Source organism: Sturnus vulgaris, chromosome 1 (genome assembly GCF_052056855.1).
Source record: "Sturnus vulgaris isolate bStuVul1 chromosome 1, bStuVul1.hap1, whole genome shotgun sequence".
Lineage (NCBI taxonomy): Eukaryota > Metazoa > Chordata > Aves > Passeriformes > Sturnidae > Sturnus > Sturnus vulgaris.
Window position 1 is genome coordinate 14,060,649 of NC_142243.1, and position 19,713 is coordinate 14,080,361.

General features: G+C 38.6%; 1 protein-coding gene across 4 annotated transcripts in view; it reads left to right on the plus strand.

Annotated features, from left to right (window-relative positions):
• Positions 1-19,713, plus strand: part of NRP1 (neuropilin 1) — a 111,018-nt gene that overhangs the window by 42,112 nt on the left and 49,193 nt on the right. For all 4 annotated transcript variants that reach the window (XM_014880357.2, XM_014880354.2, XM_014880355.2 and 1 more), the window contains exons 4-6: positions 4,736-4,917; positions 9,402-9,629; positions 17,146-17,301. In XM_014880357.2, the coding sequence (XP_014735843.2) occupies positions 4,736-4,917; positions 9,402-9,629; positions 17,146-17,301 (566 nt within the window). The remainder of the gene's footprint in view (positions 1-4,735; positions 4,918-9,401; positions 9,630-17,145; positions 17,302-19,713) is intronic.

Genomic DNA, 19,713 nt, shown 5'->3' on the forward strand with positions numbered 1-19,713 from the left:
GGATACAGACTGCCTTGTGCCACAAGCACTGCAGTAAATCCCACACCTCTAACCCTCAGTAACTAATGGGACACAAAGCCACAGTGCAGAACAACTTGAAGCTCTTTATTTAGATTTCTTCTTGCAATGCCTTCTGTTCGACTAAAGTGGAGACTTGTGAGGAATAAAACCAAAAATCTTTATAAAATAAAGGCAAAAGAAAGATACATACTAAGAAGAAAATTTTCAGAACCAAAGATAGTCTGACCAGGGCAGATAATTCATGTCAGGGAGAAACTTAGCAGCTTGGTTGGATGTGAAATCAGAGTGATAAAATAAAGAGAGACTTGGAAAATCTTTTCATCCTAACAGTTGAATAGCCAAAGTATTCATAATGACCATATAGATCAAAGTAGGCTGCAGAATAATATGGTATACTTGGATGTAAATTATAGTTGTATATACTTCACTGATTGTTTCATGAGATTAAATGGCAGATATTTAGATTTCAGTTGAGTTCTGCCTATCTCAGAATAGAAGGAATTTTTTAAGGAAAAGGCATAAGATCTCACTGCCCTGATAATAGGCAAATGTGTAGAAGCAGAGTGTAGCTTGGCAGAACGGCTGGCTTCAGCAGCAGGCAAGGCTTTCCAGCACTTGCACCTCATTTTCTGCAGTACAATGTGCAATGGTGTCTTTCAGGGGTCTCCAGTGTGTTCAGAACTGAACCCCAATGTAAGCACTGTTATCACTTACTAGAAACTGGTACTAGAAAATTCACCAAAATTTGAATTCTGCAGCTCTTTATGTTTTTCATTACCCAGGGCTCTTTTTATAGGTACTGCTTGGCCTTTTTCTCAAAACCATAACATACACTTTCCAAAATAAAGAACAAGTTTTTTGCTATTCCTTAAAGAATTAGAGGAATTCTAGATTCCCTTATCTTTCCACTGAGAATCTCTTTCCAGACGTGGCTTTACGAAACCATAAAATTAGGACCAACTAGTAATGCCCTGTTCAGCTACCAGCTGGGAGAAGCAGGAACTGTGTGTGAGGTCTTGCCCTGCTGTTCCTCTGTCTCCCACCCAAAAGCCAGGCACTGGCCTTGCACACTACAGAGGGTGCAAACAGAAATGGGATCTCTGGAAAGACCCAGGCAAACAAAAAGGGAATGCTTTTTGCATTGTGGCAAAGAGGCTCCACAAATGTATTCACTGACTGTCTTCTCTTCTGGGCAGGCATCTCCTACTTCCACATCTGACCTCATGCTCTAGTCTTTCACCCGAAACTACACTCAGTGGTTAGCACCATGTTTATATTTACATCTCTCTGCCATAAGCCCTAAAGGACTATAAAATTACAAGAAATATTTGCCACACCATTGACAGCAGTAACTGAGTGAAGAATTGCCAAATGGGAAATCCAAATTTGCAAACTCAGTATTCTGGGCTGTGTGCCAAGTCTGTCTGGGTGCTACGGAGGTGACACATTCAGTCTTCTCACAGGGATGCCAGTGTGCCAACTGTATCCCTGGCACAGCATCTTCTGACAAACTTATGGAAAAGAACTGCTACCAAGTCCAGAGGGACATGCAAGCTGCTTTCTGAGCTTCCTTGGCACCAACTCCATTTCCAAGTTGTGACTGTACTTTCTCCTATTTACAAGACCAGTTGTTTGTGATATGCTGTGGTCTCTGGTAGGATTTTGAAAAGTGCAAAAATGACAGCAGGATGTTGGTTTCCAAGTATAAACTAGTAAAATCCAGAGTAATTTTATTTCTCTAGAAAAAAATAATATAGGTACTCATTTACTGCAGCCCAGATATCATATGTTGCCACCAGTGGGGGAGAATCCAAATCCATTTGTTAGCTGCCAAATGAAAAACATAATCGTTAGAATATGAAGGTTGTGGGGCTGATCTCTAAAGCTTCCTCTTTTCAAATTATACTTATTACCCATTGTCTCACAGCTAAACTTCTTCTCTGTCTCTCAGTAATTTTTCAAAATGAAAGAAAAAAATTGAAAAATCCTCCAATCTTCCATGGGGTTGCATGACCTGTAACTTGCAAAAATCCATTAGAAGAAAGCCTTTTAGTAACCAAATTGTGTCATTTACAACTGCACAGCAGCCAGGAAGAGCACCATAAATTATGATTCTGTCACTACAAGGGACAATGGAAAGTGTGGGCAGGCTATTGCTATAAAGGAGAAAAACTAGGAGAGTGATAGAATTTAATTTGCTTGGGGTTTTTTTTTGCCTAATTTACTTCATATAGTAGCAAAATTGGTACTTACAGGTTAGTTATTTTTTGGCTGTATACAGGAGACTTAGCAAGACTATATCACATTGTTTATTTTTAAGGTGTAGCAGAATAAAAATACTGAATCCAAGCCTTTTGAATTTTTTATCTCCTTTGTATGTGAAGGAAAAAAAATGTAAAATTTGCTTAGCATTTTTAATTAATTTTTTTTTTCATACCATTTGAAAATTTGTTTACTGTTGAAAGTTGAGCAAAGAATGGTGCCTGGGAAACCGGTGAAATAATGTCACCAAGGGGTAAATGGAGCAAATACTGTCACTCAGATGCTGTGGCTTTATGTGGTTACTCTTTCTTTTTAACAAGCAGTTGATTATTTGGAGAAAGGTTGTCTTGTTAAAAATTCTCAATATACATTTTTTTCCTAAAATCATAAAACTAGTAGCATGTATCCCTGAGTACTTTCAATAGGTTTTGCAGGGAACTGAGAGCTGGCATTTTTAAGGATATTTCTGAGGAGGGAAAATAAAAAACAAACCAGACAAACCCCCAGCAGTTCTGAGATCTCTTTACAACTCTTCCCCTGACTTTCAAATCCTGTTATACACATATCATAAAGACATTATAGAAAGACCAGAAGTCTAATTTTAAAAACTACAGGCTACTTAAGTATCAGTAAAATTATCTCAGAAATGCATGTTTCCGCTTTGTATTTCCACCAATCTGCACTGGGACAGTGAAGCTAGTGAGCTGAGCAATTGCTAATAGAAAAAATCAAATACATAAGAAGAAATGTAGTTAACACAATATTTCACATATGTTAATGCTTACAGTTCCATCAGTGTCAGCTTTATTTTCTATTTGATGTACACCAAAGCTGGCACACAATTTTAACTGATGAGGTAATGTCATTTTTAATTTAAGGAGCCTTAAGCTGTCCACTTTAACTAGTGATATCATCTTTGCAGCTGTCTCACAGGACTTCATGTAAACATAAGTAATGTGCCCTGGATGGTTTGGAGCAGAGTTGTTAAAAATGACATTGGTCATCATGAAGACATTTTTTTCCTTTGATCTCTTTAAAAATGCCAGACACATTTTATTGTCCTGTCATTTTTAGCTCTTCCTTGTATATTAATATGCTTGGAACATTTCAGTGAACATAACAGTAGAATATAAAGGTCTAAACAAATTAATGGCAACATTTTAATGTCAGTCGTAGTAAGATAATGAAAAGTAAATGAGATTATCTCGCTAACAGCAACTTGTTAAATAAAAGGGCAGTGTGGCTGAGACACAGAGATGCAGGGGCAGGGAAAAGCCTTTTGCTGCTGTCTGAAAGAGTCACAGGACACAACCCAAGCTCCAAATGCCACCACCTTCTAGGAGAAGATTAAACTGATTCTGCAGATTGGGTCTGATCCTCCTTCCTGTCTGGGGTCAAGTGAAATCATCTGCTAATAAAATTTAAGAACAGACCTGTCTCTGCACCTGCAGCTTCTCCCTCCCGTGACTTTCATTCTCGTTTATGTTCCCTGGGCTGGTTCAGCACCACCAGCCTGCTGGGCTTGCTCTCCTCAGCCCTTGAACACCAAATTTGTCAGACCAGACACTACACATTGGCATTTCTGGTGACAGGGCTGAGGAGCCCTAACATGCCACTCACAGGCAAACTTTTACTACCAATTATTATTTGGCTATGACATGTTTTTCCTTACACAGTCTTAGGTTTGATGCAAATAATCACAGAGGTTTTAGCCCAGTCTGTCTGGTAAACATATGCTGTACTAATATGAATTTTGTAACTTGCACTTCTTGATTCAAATACCTAAGTGAAGGTGATTTGTATTGAATTAATTTTTGTCTGAGAAAAACCAAGTGCTGTGACTGACCTGTGGATTTTGCAATGTGCTCCAAACTATTTGTCCAGATAATAAGGAAAAATAACAGATTTTTCTACTACTGATCTACAATATGATGGAGCTTTGAACAAAATCTAATGTTTAGGGATTTATTTATTATTCTGTGGACATATGTTTGGAGGACAGCATATGGAAATCAAAGTATTGTTCATAAAGAGCTACAGCCAAAAAGACATTTTTGAATTCATAACAGAACTTCACAGTTTGAAAAGAATGCTATGCATTATGTATTGATAACAACACTACACAGACAAAGGAACACAATTTAATAATACGGAATTGTGCTCGTGAGATTTCCTTTTTTTTTTTTTTTGTTAATTGGTTACTTTAGCTGACATTGTCTGCAAGCATAATGGACACCATTCTTCCTAATAGTTCCATGTTGCCAGATGATGTCTACAGACATAATGTAGTCCATTTTAATTATTTCATTTTGCTTACATCTTTCAGCATAATGCATTTTCCAAGCAAGCTAGCATTTTTCTTGATTATCTATGTTGTGTTATGGTTTCTAAATTAATTAGGTCTCCTTCTTTCCTGGAAGTTAAAAGTTTCTTCCTTCCATTTATCTACCAGGTATGATTATGTTGAAGTGATTGATGGAGATAATGCCGAAGGACGCTTATGGGGAAAGTACTGTGGAAAAATTGCTCCCCCTCCTTTAGTGTCTTCAGGACCATATCTTTTTATTAAATTTGTTTCCGACTATGAGACACATGGAGCAGGATTTTCTATTCGTTATGAAGTTTTCAAAAGAGGTGAGAAACAATTCATTTTACATAGTTCATAACTTGTGATTTTTACTTGCATCAGAAAGTTGACCATAATTCTTTGGAATGGGGAAAATGCATGAAAATGCTTGAAAGAGAAAATCTTATTACCCTAGTCATTCCAAGGTGGGGTGTGTACTCAGTGGATGTAAATCATCATGAATCCAGTGGGTCAGCTGCATCTGAGGGTTGACTCCTCTGCATGAAATATGGTCGTTTTTGTCAGCTGTTTCAACCATCTTAAAACCATTAGCTTTATTGCTTTCCTTTTTTTCAAAATAATAATTGCTGTATGATTTACAATGTTACTGCCTCAACAGCACTGCAACCTTCTGAGTCTCTGTCTTAGTTTGGTTAGTGTTTTGCTCTGCACTCCCAAGAGATGGCTGTGGGCTCGGAAAGGACCCAAGTACACATGGGCAGCAGATGATGTTGCTGCTGCTTTCACAAATCGTGTTTGGGAGGTAAAGGAGAGAAGCAGCTCACACTGATCACAGGCATGACCTGCTGGATGCTCCTGCCAGGAGTTAGTGCCAGTGGGCACAATTAGGTTTATGGAGCACAGAGAAAGCCCAGAGAAACAGAGAGTGCGGGATTAACCAGACACAGAGACACTCCCTCTTTTATAACATTCTTCCTGAGTCAATAGCTAGAAGGGATGTAAGGTCATTTTTTTTTGGCATACATCTTCCCTATAGCTGGATGGAGATTAATAATTCATCTATTCCATTCCTGGAGAATACAGAACCAAAACTCATAATATATAAAAAGACAATAACATTAATTTTATAGGAAATAAATTGACTTCACCATCAGTGTTTAGCGTCATATTCACAAAAGCAGGTCAAAATTTCAAATTTCCAATGCACACCACTCCCAGTCAGTGCCCCATTTTCAGAACCAGTCCAAGTCCCTTTCATGCACCTAAACCAGAGCCAGATTTTCAGCTGTGTTCAGCACACACTCTTGGTGGCAGCTGTACTGCTAATGAGGAGAAGCACAGTAGTGAAGTCTCTTTTCTATTGCTATTGCTGCTCTGCACAGTGCTAATTGGGGCCACAGACCTCTTGTTCACCATCTTCCCTGTCTGTAAATCCACTCTTGACTCCCAGAAATTCTTTTGCTGACCTCCAGGGTCACATTTTTTGAAAGAATACAGCATCTAAATGACACCAAGCTTTCCTGAAAAAATATCTCTATTTATTTTGATGTCCTTAGGAGCCTAAACTCTTGAAAAAGTGTTCTGATGTTTCTCAGTGCTTATACATGCAGTACCATCTTTCATAAAGAAGAAGGCTGAAACACAAGAAGAAGTGAAAGAATGAGCTGTGAAACAGTCTATTTTAGTAACTAAACCCTTTCAAGAAAAAGGTTTTATTTATTTCCTAAGAGTGTAGTGACAACTCAGGACTCTGATAGGTACATTGTGTTTATTTCCTTGTGTGGTCATTTACATGTCTCAAAGATACACATTTACCATGTTGAGATGGCATTATGAATGTGATTTTCACACATGGAAGTCAGGAAATTCAAAATTATGGCTCCCAGAGTAACTTTAAATCCAGTTCATTCCACGTAAACTGTATATTAAGGCAGGACAGTTTTCACCATGCAGTGTTAGAAAATGCTATGTGTACACAAAGGATACAAATTATCATTGCTGTGGGAACACAGCCCTATTTAACTTCTGAAAAAATGCATATACACTATACCAGTTTTGCATTTTAATATCCGTGCCAAATAAAGTGGTTCACCCTTTTACATAGATGAAGCTCAGCTGCTCACACCAGACAATTATGTCTGCTTTAATTTTTTCACAACTTAGCTCATCATTTCCCAGGTATGGGAAGAATGATCCCAAGCCCAAGGTCCTGGTGCTGAGCTGAAGGCTTCATTCCAGCACACAGTATATTTTTGCCCATTACTCTCTACTTCTCATTCAGCTCTAAAGCCAGAATGACACTGAAGAAGTTGTAGTCAGGACAAAAACATGAAACACATTTTGCCCAACACTTAGCCCACGTGAAATGTTCGTCATTCTGGCTTGGGCAGACATCCTATTTTAGGGGGGATGAGTGACGTATTCACTAGAAAAGGATCTACACAGTTCACATTCAACATTCCTAACTTTAGTCAACTAAATTTATGGTGTAAACTGAAAGAAAAGAAAGTGTCAACCAAGAAGGCAAAATGATTTTTTGGTTCAGTGACACCCACGGATAGCAGATTAAATTATCCCCAATGTCATTTAAAAACATGCTCTCTCTGTTGCCTCCTCTCTGTCTTCCTTTCAGTTCATATCTCTTCCTTTGTTTCATACACATGTACACATTTCGTTTCTCCACTTCAGAAGTATCTACTTTTTGTATCTCAGCTGGAACCTTTCCTCCCAGTTTTCCATGTGCATTGCCCCATGGAGTTCCTCATAGCCTCACTATTGATATAATTCCTGCAGCTGCTTCACAGTGTCAATAAAGGGTCAAAATCTTTGGAGGGCATTTTAGTGAGACAGCTCCCCTGAAAGCAGTTTCTGTTTCTTGCACCAGATTGACTGGAACATGTTTAAGATAAAGCAAGCTGGCATCGAGATTCCATGTGTGAGTGTAAGGAGCCTGACGATTGCGCACACTCAGAGCCAGGATCTGGCTGTATTTAATAAAGCAATAATGATCCTGGCTTACATTTTATATTGCATCTTTTATTGGATTCCAACAGGAGTACAGAGCACTTTATACTATGAATGGCATAGCAAAGCTATTTTATCCTGGAACAGCAGCTACTGGTGGGAGTGAAGAGCAACAGCCAGAATAAAACCCTCCCCTACATGACAAGGAGACAAGGGAATGACAGGGAGAGAAGAGGAATATTCAACTAATGTGTAAGGGGGTGATTTAATTATAGGCAAAATGTAATTTCCCAAATTGGAATGGGTCAGGTTACATGACATCGATATCCACATCTTCCAAAATATGCCATGAAGTGTTCTGAATATTGATGTGATAGTTCAAAAATTTCCTCTCAGTGTCTGTTGAAGGGCAAGAATACCTGAACTGAGTAAATTCATTCAGACCTCTCTCTTGCGTGCTGAATTTAGCTGGGAGGTGGCCAGATCTGTGGGGGGTAATATGTTTGGCACATTCACAATGAAAACATTTTCTATAGTGAAATAAGAGTATTCATATATGCAACAAGCCAGACTGTTTTCCTTCAATGATCTGTGTTAGGCATTGGAAATCCTCTAAGGCTCCTGAGTACAGTCTCTAAGGATGCTGGGCATCCTCATCCAGACTGGGGCCTCACACACATCATCGTCCAGCACAGACCTACCTGCCTGTTGCAACCAAGCTGTGCTTTCCATTTCCTTCCTCTCCTCCACATCTGAGGACCTCCATTTGAGTCATCCTACTCGAACTCCCCAGGCCAGCTGATATTCACCAATGTCACTAGTCCTGTAAATCACTCTATTAAATTTGGAGTGTCAAAAGGCAGAGGGGGTTACCTGTGCCGACCTTGTGGGAGGATGTGTGGGCAGTGCCTGCAGCTGACTTCTGAGCACACCTGCAGGTGTGGGATCCACAGAGAGGATTCCTGAGGGACCTAAATAAAGGAGAAATGAGATCCATCAACAGGAGAGGGATTCCAGTTGTCCCCTGCATTCACAAAGGCAAATCCAGTGACCTGGCCTTTTATACCCTTACATCTTTATTGCCACTTTCCTGCTCCACCAAGAGCACTGTTTGGAGCATCCCATTATGCCATGGTGGGAACATCAGGGAAAGCTGGTGTGTCAACAATGACATTAGGTGACTTCTAGCAACACTGCCTGTAATCACACAGTTTATCATGCCCACACTAACAGCAACATTTTACTGGTGCACCTGTGTCAACACCACTCAGAATGAGTCACTCACCCTCAGTACATGTACGAATTACCTTTCACATTTAGTTTGTCAAGGAGGCATAGGTCACATCTGGCAGAGTTACTGAGTCAGTGCTCCAGGAATCTGAAACCACTACTCCCTCTACTGAATTCACTCACCCGCTTTTGTAAAAAAATTCTATTTCACCAATAAAAGCCTGTCAGCCATAAGATTTAAAGATTTGAGCTTGAAGGGGCTATAATTATTTCTCTAGGGCTCTGTCGAGATTTCTGCAGCTTACACTTTCATTGTTCCCACATGACTTTGTATTTGTCACAATTTTTTCAAGAGCTGGTACAAGTTTTCATATTGTTCCATACAAATTGAAAATTGAAGATCAGACAGTATATGTGAATTGGGCTTTAAATGACTGACTATCAATAATAGGAACAAGCTGGCTGAATGATTAATGCAGTGATTAAAATGAGGTGTTTCATTGAAAAGCCACCTTTGCTGCTTTGGAGAGACAATACAACCTAATTTGTTTTCCAGCTAACTGCTTTGCTTAGTAGCACAGTGTTAACCCAGTTGATTTTTCTCCTTTTCCTACAGGACCTGAGTGTTCCAGAAACTTTACTTCATCAAGTGGAGTGATAAAGTCCCCTGGCTTCCCTGAAAAATATCCCAATAGCCTTGAATGCACTTATATTATCTTTGCACCAAAGATGTCAGAGATTATACTGGAATTTGAAAGCTTTGAGTTAGAACCTGATTCAAATACTCCAGGGGGAGCATTCTGTCGCTATGACCGATTGGAAATCTGGGATGGATTCCCCGATGGTAAGAGAAAAATGGATTGTAATATGCATAACCATTACTATGTAGTGGCCTGCAGAAGGCATATTCTCATTTTTTAAACTGTCATGCTAGAGAGATCCTTGCTTGATTTATGTGAAGTGAGTTGAATTAAAAAGAAATGGAGAAAATGCTCTGTAAATTCATTCAGTAAAGCATATCATAATGTGAATGATTTTGTTTTTAATGAAATATGTTCAGTTTTAACAGTTGGCTTAGCAGAAACCTCTATGTTCAGTGGTAATATGTGATGAACTTCTACACTAAAATAAATCAAATGTGAAGCCTTATAATGAGTCCCCAAATTTTCACAGCTATACATGAGTATAGTTCAGACATTTCCAACAAATTGCAGAAACTGGACTTCAGGTACTGACCCTCTAATTTGCAGAGGAACTGCGTTACAGACCAGCTGTCAAAGCAGAGAATTTCTTTGCCAGAGAAAATGTGGTGTCCGTGCAGTTGAAATCATAGTGACTAAACAATTACTCAGGTCAGTAAACAGTCACAGAGTTATTCATTCAGGTGGCTTCAGTGACTGGGCACTGCAGGGTTCCTCCATTATAGTGCTCTCTCTTCCAGTGGTTTAAGCAAATCCGAAGGTTTTATCTTAATTTGTTAATTTATAATCTCTGATTAGATGGCCTCATGTGTCAGGGTGGGTGTGTTGGGTACCCTTCTGGAACGTCTCTGCCATCTCAGTAATTTTCCACTTAGTTGTTGACCACACTTGACCTTGTGCACATTCACTAAGTGCATAGCTAGATATTAGCTAACTCTAGAGAGTCAGCGAGCCCTCATTTCACCTTCTTCCCAACCCCATATCCCTGTTTTACACTGAGTCTGACAAATAAAATATCTGCATGATTTCTCTATGTTTTTCATGTACAATCTTGGGGGTCCAAGTTTCAAATCTCCCCTAGGCAGGGAAGCCATGTATCAATTCTCCAAGGACCCAGAGCCAAAGGCTCCAGCCTAAAAGGGATTGTTCAAGCTGAATGCCCAACATTTCGGGTGCCCAAATGCCTATATGTGCTATGGAAACATCTATGTAAAGCTGATTATTAATGATGCCTTTTTCACTGTTTCTGTGTTTGGCATAAGATGATAAAGAGAAGCATCTTGAAGCTGTCCTTTTTCTTCTTAATTTTTAATTTGTAGCAAAATTCAGTGACTGAAGATTTATGTTGTTTGTGTTGGGCACTAATTACAACTATTTCGGTTTTCCAGTCGTGTGGTAACCCATATTAATAGCTTTTTTATGTTTGTTTTATGAACAGCAGTGGCAGTTTTTACAAACCGCTAATCCTACATTAATATTTTATCTAAATGAAAATATATAACTTAAGGAATAGATTTTAATAACACATTAAAACTTGCCTGTTTTCCTAAATAAATCTTCAGTATAATTTTGCTTAAAACTTCCATTGATGCTGCAGGAATATATGTCTTTTAACATATATTTGCTTTTTTGTTGTTGTTGTTATTTTATGCCTAATGGGTTTATCATGGTTCTTCTCAATCCATTTCAATAGAGTGAAGAAAGACCCATAACAGTAGCTGAAAGACTATTTAGTATTTAATGCTTCAATTAGGAAAACAATATTTTAACAGTACAATAATGATGTCTGGAACATTTAATAATAGGTTTATTTGTATATAGGCCAAATCTGTCCTGTAGAGCTTGCATTTAAACTGATATTTGAAAAGATGATCCAGTAAATCAATTTATGTGTAATATAACCAAAAAGAAATGATTTATTGCCAGTGTAGAGGGTTTCAAAGCAGTAATTTCCTGGTTCAAAATGTGGCTGAGCCATGCTGAAGACCAATTATCAACAGGCATTATCAGCCTTCCACAAACTGTCTCACAAACTCTCTACACTCAAAATGATCCTGACATCCACTGAGGATACTTGCATGTTTACTTGTAAATATTCGACTGAATTTGTAGGCTGGAAAAATGTTTTCTTTGATACAAACTGTTGGAGGTTGCAGCAGTTGTAGGAAAAATGTTTGCTGCATCATTTCACTGTAGGACGATCCTCAGTCAGCAGTCAGTGTCTCTCGTTTAACTTAACACTACAAAGAAAGAGGGAATGTGATTGCTTTTCTGTAAATGCATCACAGGATGAATCCCTGGGAGGAGGAATTATTTCAACTGAAGAGCAAAGCTGGCACAGGAAACCCCTGGTACAACCTGGCCATGAACTGAAGATTGAGAATGCCTGAATACTGGAGAATATATAGAGAGTATCTGAGGGAAAAAAAATCTAATTTGCCTTCTCATGGAAATAGTAAATTTCTATACAGTGGTAAATCAGACAGTATGGTTCCCTTTGATGGAGGGAGACTCACCCAGGGTGTGTCTTTGAGCCATTTGTCCATTTCCCTTTAGTCTGTGCAAAAATATTCTGCACTATTAATTGAAATATGGGCATGCTTGAGTGCACTTCTAATTTGCTGCTGTACTCCCTTGCACGGTTTTAGCAGACTTTAATTTGCACTTTCCCAAGAAACTCCTAAACATGATTTGGAGGACATTGAAAGCCAGGGATCATTGTCAACAGGCAAGTTGGACATGGCCAGCCAGTTTCAGAGGGAAGAGCCCCATAGGGGCAAGCTGTGTCAGACTCTTAGTCTGGTCCCAGAAGCAGTCCCTGGCTACTGGCTGCAGGTCCAGAGGGTGTGCCCTGGCCTGCTCTGTTTAGTGACATACCCAGAGAAAAGAAAGTTATTTTGCTTTGTTGTAATGCACTTCTGCTCAGGTGCCCAGTTGTGTTAAAGCCGCTGTTGCATTGATATTAATGTGACAGAAGGATTTTTTAAATGTGTGGAAAAAATATGTATCCTTCAGTTCACATCCCCTCTTCCACAGCAACACAGCTGTGGTTTCCTGGGATGATGGCAGTATTGTAATAGGAGAGAGAGAACAGTTTTTTGGAAAATAGTTGTGGTCTCAACCAGGGCAGAATTAGATGGGCAGCCCCTGAACATGCATCTCTGGAAAACAGACATCAGCATTTGAGCCAGGCACAGTGAGTCCCTCTGTTCCCAGCAGGGAACAGCATCCCACTCTGACCTGCTCAACATCTACTTTAGGGCACAGTTAATGGACCTCTGGAGTTCCTTGTCTCCTTGGCTGAGCTGGAAGCTATGATTCCCTTAGTCAGATGTAAACTTTAGATGTCTAAGTTAGAGCAGATGAAACCAAACATAAGTAGAAAATGTTTTCACTATAGAATTTGATAAACTACAGTCACTAGACATCAGCAGGAAATAAATTTGCTGTTTTATACAGTTGCAATTATTTTTTTCTTCCTTCCCCCCCAAAAAAGCAAAAAATAAAGAAATGTTCTTTTAAACACATTTTCACAATGATGTTTAAAAGGATATGTCAAAGTCAGTAAGCTTCCATTTACATTTTACTTCTACGTAATTTCCATTTCACTGATGGAAAACAATTTTCTGTTAGAGAATTTGACAGCAACTGTAACAGTCATTCAAAAAGACGTTAATCCTGAAATGCTCTGTCACAATCCTGGAGTCCTCAGCCTACCTGGTTGTCCTTTCAGTGGATTGAAGCTGGAAAGTGCTGAGTATTTGCTACTTGATTCTATAAAATATGTGCTTATCTTTGAAGCATGTGAACAGTTAGATTGACTTCAAAAGGAATTCACCAAGGACACTTACAGGACTGAAGTTAAACAGTGGTGTAAGTGTTTTCCTGTTTCAAGAGGGGAATGATAGACATTCAGGTATGCCTCAAAGCTGGCATTTTGTTTCGTGAAAAAAACCCTAGTGAAGGATATCTGAGAACTACAGATTCTTGTTGCAAATATTGTACAGAAAAGGGACCATAGTTTGAAAGAGGTAACAGGTGGATTTAGAGAAGGAGAGTGAGTAGATCTCAGAATAGAAAGATATGATTTTGCATGAATAAACTAGATACCAAAAATATCTTTGCCCAAGGCACAGATATATCTCAGCCAGCGTCTGCTGAGAATACTCCATTGATGACTTTGAAGAAAAATAGCCCACTCAAAAGGAGAACTAGCTTTAGTGATGAATTGCACATATTCATCATGCAGCTCTCTTTGAAGCTCTATAGGCTGTCTACTAGGGCTCAAACGTAATTTAAAGAAGTTTACATATGGTTTGAGAACCACAGCCTAAGCATTGCTGCTTCAGTCAATACCACAAGAGCTTCCACTGAATTATAGAGCAAAGCAGAATGCTTTACTGCAGTCATTAACATCAGTGCAAATGAAGGTTGCTATTAATCTAAGTGTGCTTCTCCTGTTGTGGTTGCTTTCTACACTCTTGTGAGAAGCCATTAAGATCTAAGAGCATACACAAGCTCAGTGTAGTTGACTACTGGAATGTGAGGATGGAATTAATTTTTCAGTTGTTTCTTCTTCAGCATTCTAAATTGTGTGCAAATATTATTTTCAATTGAAATCATAGTGATATGAAAATACTGTCCACAACATAACTGCATACTTCTAAAAAACAGCTTTAAAACTAAATACATTGCAAATTAACATAACATTTGTTTTAATATTTTAGAAGTCCAATATTCCTTTTCTCCTTGCTTCTGGGTTTTTTTGGTTTTTTTGGAGGAGGGGTTCTTAACCTAATTCCAAAAGCTAACGTTTCAACTAGATGGGTAAAAGAGTATTTCAGTAAGTCTCAGAATTTCCTCATATCAATACTCTTTGTGCAGAAGGGCAAACAATAGTAAAGAAAAGAAGAGTCAGTAAGGATAAGGTTTCTGTTTAGACTTGAACTACCAGCCACTTTCTATATATTCTGCACTCTGATCTGTAAACCTTCAAAAATACATATTAAGAATAGACAAGAATTTATTCAAGCTGTAGAATTAGATTCTGCATTTTGGGAAATGCACACAATAGGCTTCTTAGTTGTCCCTCTATCTTTTAACCAGAAAGGTACTCAGTTTTCCACTATATAATACTTTGCCAGTGGAAAGTGGAGCCAAGGACTCAGGAATTGCTACAGCATGGGCAGTCAGATGAGCTAGCTGGCTCACTGAAATGCCTTTGTTCTGCAGGTAGTGTAGAAGCATCCTTGAGTGAGGACATATCCTAGTGATTCACATTTGGAGTAGCCCTTCCTGGGGAATGCTGACATAGCAACATGATGGTCCACAGTTAGAGGCTGGCCTAATGACTTTTCAGCACCTTCTGCCCTAAAATTCCCACTTGGAACTCTACACAGTCCATCTGTGTAAATGCCATCTCATTTCCTAAGGAATTGTCAGGAAGATGGTAAAAAATGAGCAGTGGCCATAGTCTACCTAAACAGACAGCAGTCTCACCCCCTGAATGACTCCTCAGATGGGTTTCCTGCACAGCATTTATTTGATGTGATGACACACGAAATATTTGATAATTTATTGTCATTCAAAAGTTTTCAAGACTTGAATGGAAAAAAACATAGAAGGGGGAACTTTATGGTAGTCATTTATGGAAGAAGGAGAATCTCTATTTCATCCAGTTGTGCTCAGATCAATATCATATTAGCTCAGCAGGCTACGGTTTACATGTTGCACAAAAAAATTCAATACCTCTTTGTGTCATATGCTGCACATTTTTGGCACTTGCATCCACACAGCTAGCAAAGGGAATAGTACTGTGATGGCAGGGCCAATCTGGTGAAGACTCAAATGCATAATCACTAAATATGTCTTAAAAATTATAAACCAGTGAGTCATGGGGAATCTTAAAGCCTGTCTGCTTTAAACAAAGTTCTCTTCTGTTTGTCATTTCAAAGAGGCTTCTCTACAGGAAATGGGAGGAGGGAGACTCAGAGTACCATAACATGGTAGCCTTATCCTCCTTATTTTCTTGCAGTTCAGAGCACATCAGCAGCTATAATCTTGAAGGCCATTCTGAGAAAGAGCAGGATCAGAGCTGTTTGCACACAAAAAATACAAAAGAAAACAAAAACAAATACAAAACCAAAAACCTGCAGCAACTGGAATGTGGGGGCATTGTTTTGTATTTTTAAAAAGTCGCTAAGGGTAACAGTCTAAAACAAATTTGTCTCTCTGAAAAATAAAACCATGAAGCTTTAATGATTTCTAGGATGAGGAAGAATTCAACTATAGGATGTTTCATTTTATCAGTGCTGCATTGAACAACCTTAGTGGAAAAAGTCTGAATTGGCAGGTATTTCAAATGCCATGGGATTGCCAAGGCAACTAAAGACTAACTGTGGCCAGAATATGGATAGAAAAGCACATGCTGGCAGGAAGAGCTGTAACATCTGAGCTTCCTCTTTCTGGCAACTCTAGGACCTTACAGAAATGTGTAGCTTACATAATAAAGTTATTCCAAGCTGGAACTGTTTTACTTGTTGGAAAATGCCAATAAATGACTAGAAAATTATGTTAGCTGTAGATTTTCTTTGAACTGTGAATAATTAGGATATCTAAACATTTTATGTTTTAAACTGAAAGTGTAATGGACTTCCTAGAGAAATGACAAGGTGTTAATTTAAGCCTGGAAAGCCAGTGGTGTAAGCATTAGAATGACACCTCATGATTATTTCCATGATTGACTCCATGGGTGGGTTTTAGCATTATCTTTTCTTATTGTTTGTAAGCACAGATGTACCACCACTCCACAGCCTAGGGACCTATCTGTAGGGAATGCTTAAGTGCTAGAAGGCCACATATGTTGGTTGTGAATTGAGTAGCTTAATTAAGGAGAAAGATTATCTCACTGCACAGGAAATGCTGAAAAGCACCAAAATTGGGTTTATACAGTATTAACATTAAGAGAGATCATGTAACTGTGGATGTGTGTGTATTCTGTGATATGGAGATATACTTAAGAAATTCTTGCTCTTTTGAAAGGATTAAGATTTCACTCTAAAATTCTTTTACAATATTCTTTAATATTGACCATATGGGCAAAAGACTATTGGGGTCTGAAGGCCTAAATAAAGGGAGATGGAGAGTTATTGGTCATAGTGTCAATAAGAGTCAAAAATGTTTTTCAAAGTTTGAGATTAAATTAACAGATCATCTGCAGTATAGAGCATAAAACCTGGAAGGCACTGTTTGAACTCCTCACAGCATCTTGTGTACTGGGTTGGCAAATCAAGCCATTCAGATGCTCTTGTCATAAATTGGTGCTTCAATCACACTTTGGAAATACTTGTGATGCTTTGTATGTGTAATTTTGTGCATCACTGCCCTCTCTGCACGTTTTGAAGGACACGTTTTAAAATCCTGATTTTGTACATTTTCAGAGGTTCGTGGAGTGCTATCTGGAGCATTTTAGAAGTACAATTGCTAGGGTAGGATAAACAATTTATTGTTCATCGCTAAATTATTGATGGCATTGTTATTTTGAACTGTTACAGAGGTTCACCATTTCCTGCTGAGGGACTATCTTTGGGAGGATATTGTAGTGGCACCTATTGTTACAGCAGCACTGGTGGTTTACTATTGTATCCTGTTTCTTTGCAGTTGGCCCACACATCGGGCGTTATTGTGGGCAAAACAACCCAGGACGTGTCCGGTCTTCAACAGGGATTCTTTCAATGGTATTTTACACTGACAGTGCAATAGCAAAGGAGGGCTTCTCAGCAAACTACAGTGTGTCACAGAGCAGTGTCTCAGAAGGTCAGTATTTATCTATCCCGCAGAGCTTCTTGGAAAATACTCTCTGTTATGTCTTCTTGCACACCAGGTGTTGCCTGAGGCTTTAAAGAAACCTTAAATAAATAAGATGGTGGAGAAGGATTGGTTCTGTTTTCCTTTTATTCTTCTTCTTCTTTTTTTTTTTTTTTTTTTTTTTTTTTAATATAAACAGCTGCCCTTTGAAAAGAAGTGCAAGAAGCAGAATTCTCTTAACAGTTTTATTCCACTGTATTGCCAGGAAGTTGGGATAATTATTGTGAAAAACTGTGCTGACCAAGGAAATGCAGGAATGCAGAGCAATTGAAACTTGCATTAAAACAATGAAACATGAACAATGAATGCACTATCCAAAGCCTTCTTTTATTAGATGGAATAAGCTTTGATGATCGATTTCTTGAATAAAAAGGACCCATTTAATATATGTGCTCTTGTTAAACCATTTCATAAGCTATCTAAGCTTTGTTCTCTGTCTCGTATTTTTTCTCAGTTGACTCATTTCATGCTTACCCTTTGGACAAAGAATGAAACAAAGTGGGGAAACAGGAAAATAACATGCTGTGTTGCACCATGTCCTTGCAGATTTCATTGTTTTCATCAATGATAAAACACACACTTTATTTCAAACTCCCTCTCCTTTCTGTGTCTTACTTAGTTTCAAGCAGAATCACACAGATTTGATGTACTTGTTTAATCAAAAAAGGGACAAAAGAAAAATTAGTAAACTGAAGATCTAACTGTAACTCCCCATCTCTCCTCCACTCCCTGCCTTTTTATCAGCTTTCTTACACACATGAAGGCAGGAAGAGGGAATAAGGGACACACAGCCTCTGGATGGGAAGCATTGTACCTTCAGCTAGTTTGGTTTCTCCTTGTGTAGGTGCTGCTCCTATCCCTTCATAACTAGCACAAGCAGCTTGTGTCCCCATGTCCCCCTCCTCCAGAGTCCCCTCCCTAGGCTGTAGATGCACAATCACACTGAACTCAGAATTAACAACATCTGCTATGCCAAGATGCCTTCAGCTCTTAAACACAGGACAACAGAACAGAAGCTAGTGTGAAAGAAAACCCTTTTGGATGACAAGAGGAAGCATTTTATATCCTGCAGACTTAGAGAAGTGAATTCTCTCATTTAATTTCAGCCACCTTTACTCTTTGTGTTGTCTGGTCATCTCCAGAGGACAGCCCAATCTACTTATCTCAGACATGTGAGATGTCCCCAGGAGTTACTTGTCTCTCTCAGTAGAGTACAGGGAAAGCCAGCATGTCTAGATCAAACTAGACACTTTCTAGATATTTTGATATTACCCCCACCTATTGTGTTTTGCAGTCTTTGTAGAGGCTTATGGCTTTCCTTCAGATTTCAAGCAGAAGTTCCTTTCCTTTGAGTCTTACCCTAATGTAGTTCAGCCTCAGTACTTCACCACGTACCTAATACATTGAAGCAGCACAGAACTGGGGGAGAGGGTCCTATTCCACAGGAAATGCTGTTGGTATGATTCAATTATGGGAAGCCTCAACTACAGTTCCTATAAAATACCCTGATAACATTTCTGAATTCAAATTTTTGGACCCCTGATAATTTTATTTTTTTTTTTTCACAATACTTTGTTTATTTAAAGCTCATTTTTCCAACTCATGGTTGTTCAAACTTTCAGCTCAGCACCTACCACTATTAGAGAAACATCAGCTCCAGTTAAGGTGCAATAAAAAGGAGCATATATCCAACTCCATTTCACACAGTTATTTTAGCTTAAATTCTAATAAAGGAATGAATTACATTTCTATAGTGTGAAGTCTTTGAACAGAAGCATAGGCACATGTTTTCCTGCCCTTGTACTGGGGCTGGCAAACTTCTGACATGAAGGCCCAGGATCACCTGGGTGCGAGGATCTGTCTGAAGCTGGTGGCTGCTCTTCCTTACTGGGAGTTGGAGCCTTTATTTTTAAAGACTGAGAGAAGAATTGAGTCACTCTGCCCTATCAACCTTTGAACTCTCTATAGTGATTAGGAAGTCAATTGATTCTAAATTAGCTAGGTAATTTTTGTGTCAACAAAAAGAGATTGAATGGAGATGATCAACTCATTTACAATACACCATGTTACAGAAGAGGTGGTAATTTCCTTTGGTCAATAATTTTGTGGCCTGAATTCCAATTTTGTTGATCTATTTCATTCCAGTGTCCAGAATCCAAAGAGAATGTCTGAAATTTTAATAATATTTTTAAGCATTTATATTTTTTGTACTGAAGTAAATAGTTTTAAAATCAAATTATTTCATAGTCATCTAATTTGTCTTTTCTGGGTTTGTGCATAATTTTGAGGTGAACATACATTGTTCTATATTATGAATCCACAGAAGTGTCTATGCTAGCCTAGGACAGACACTTCTATTTT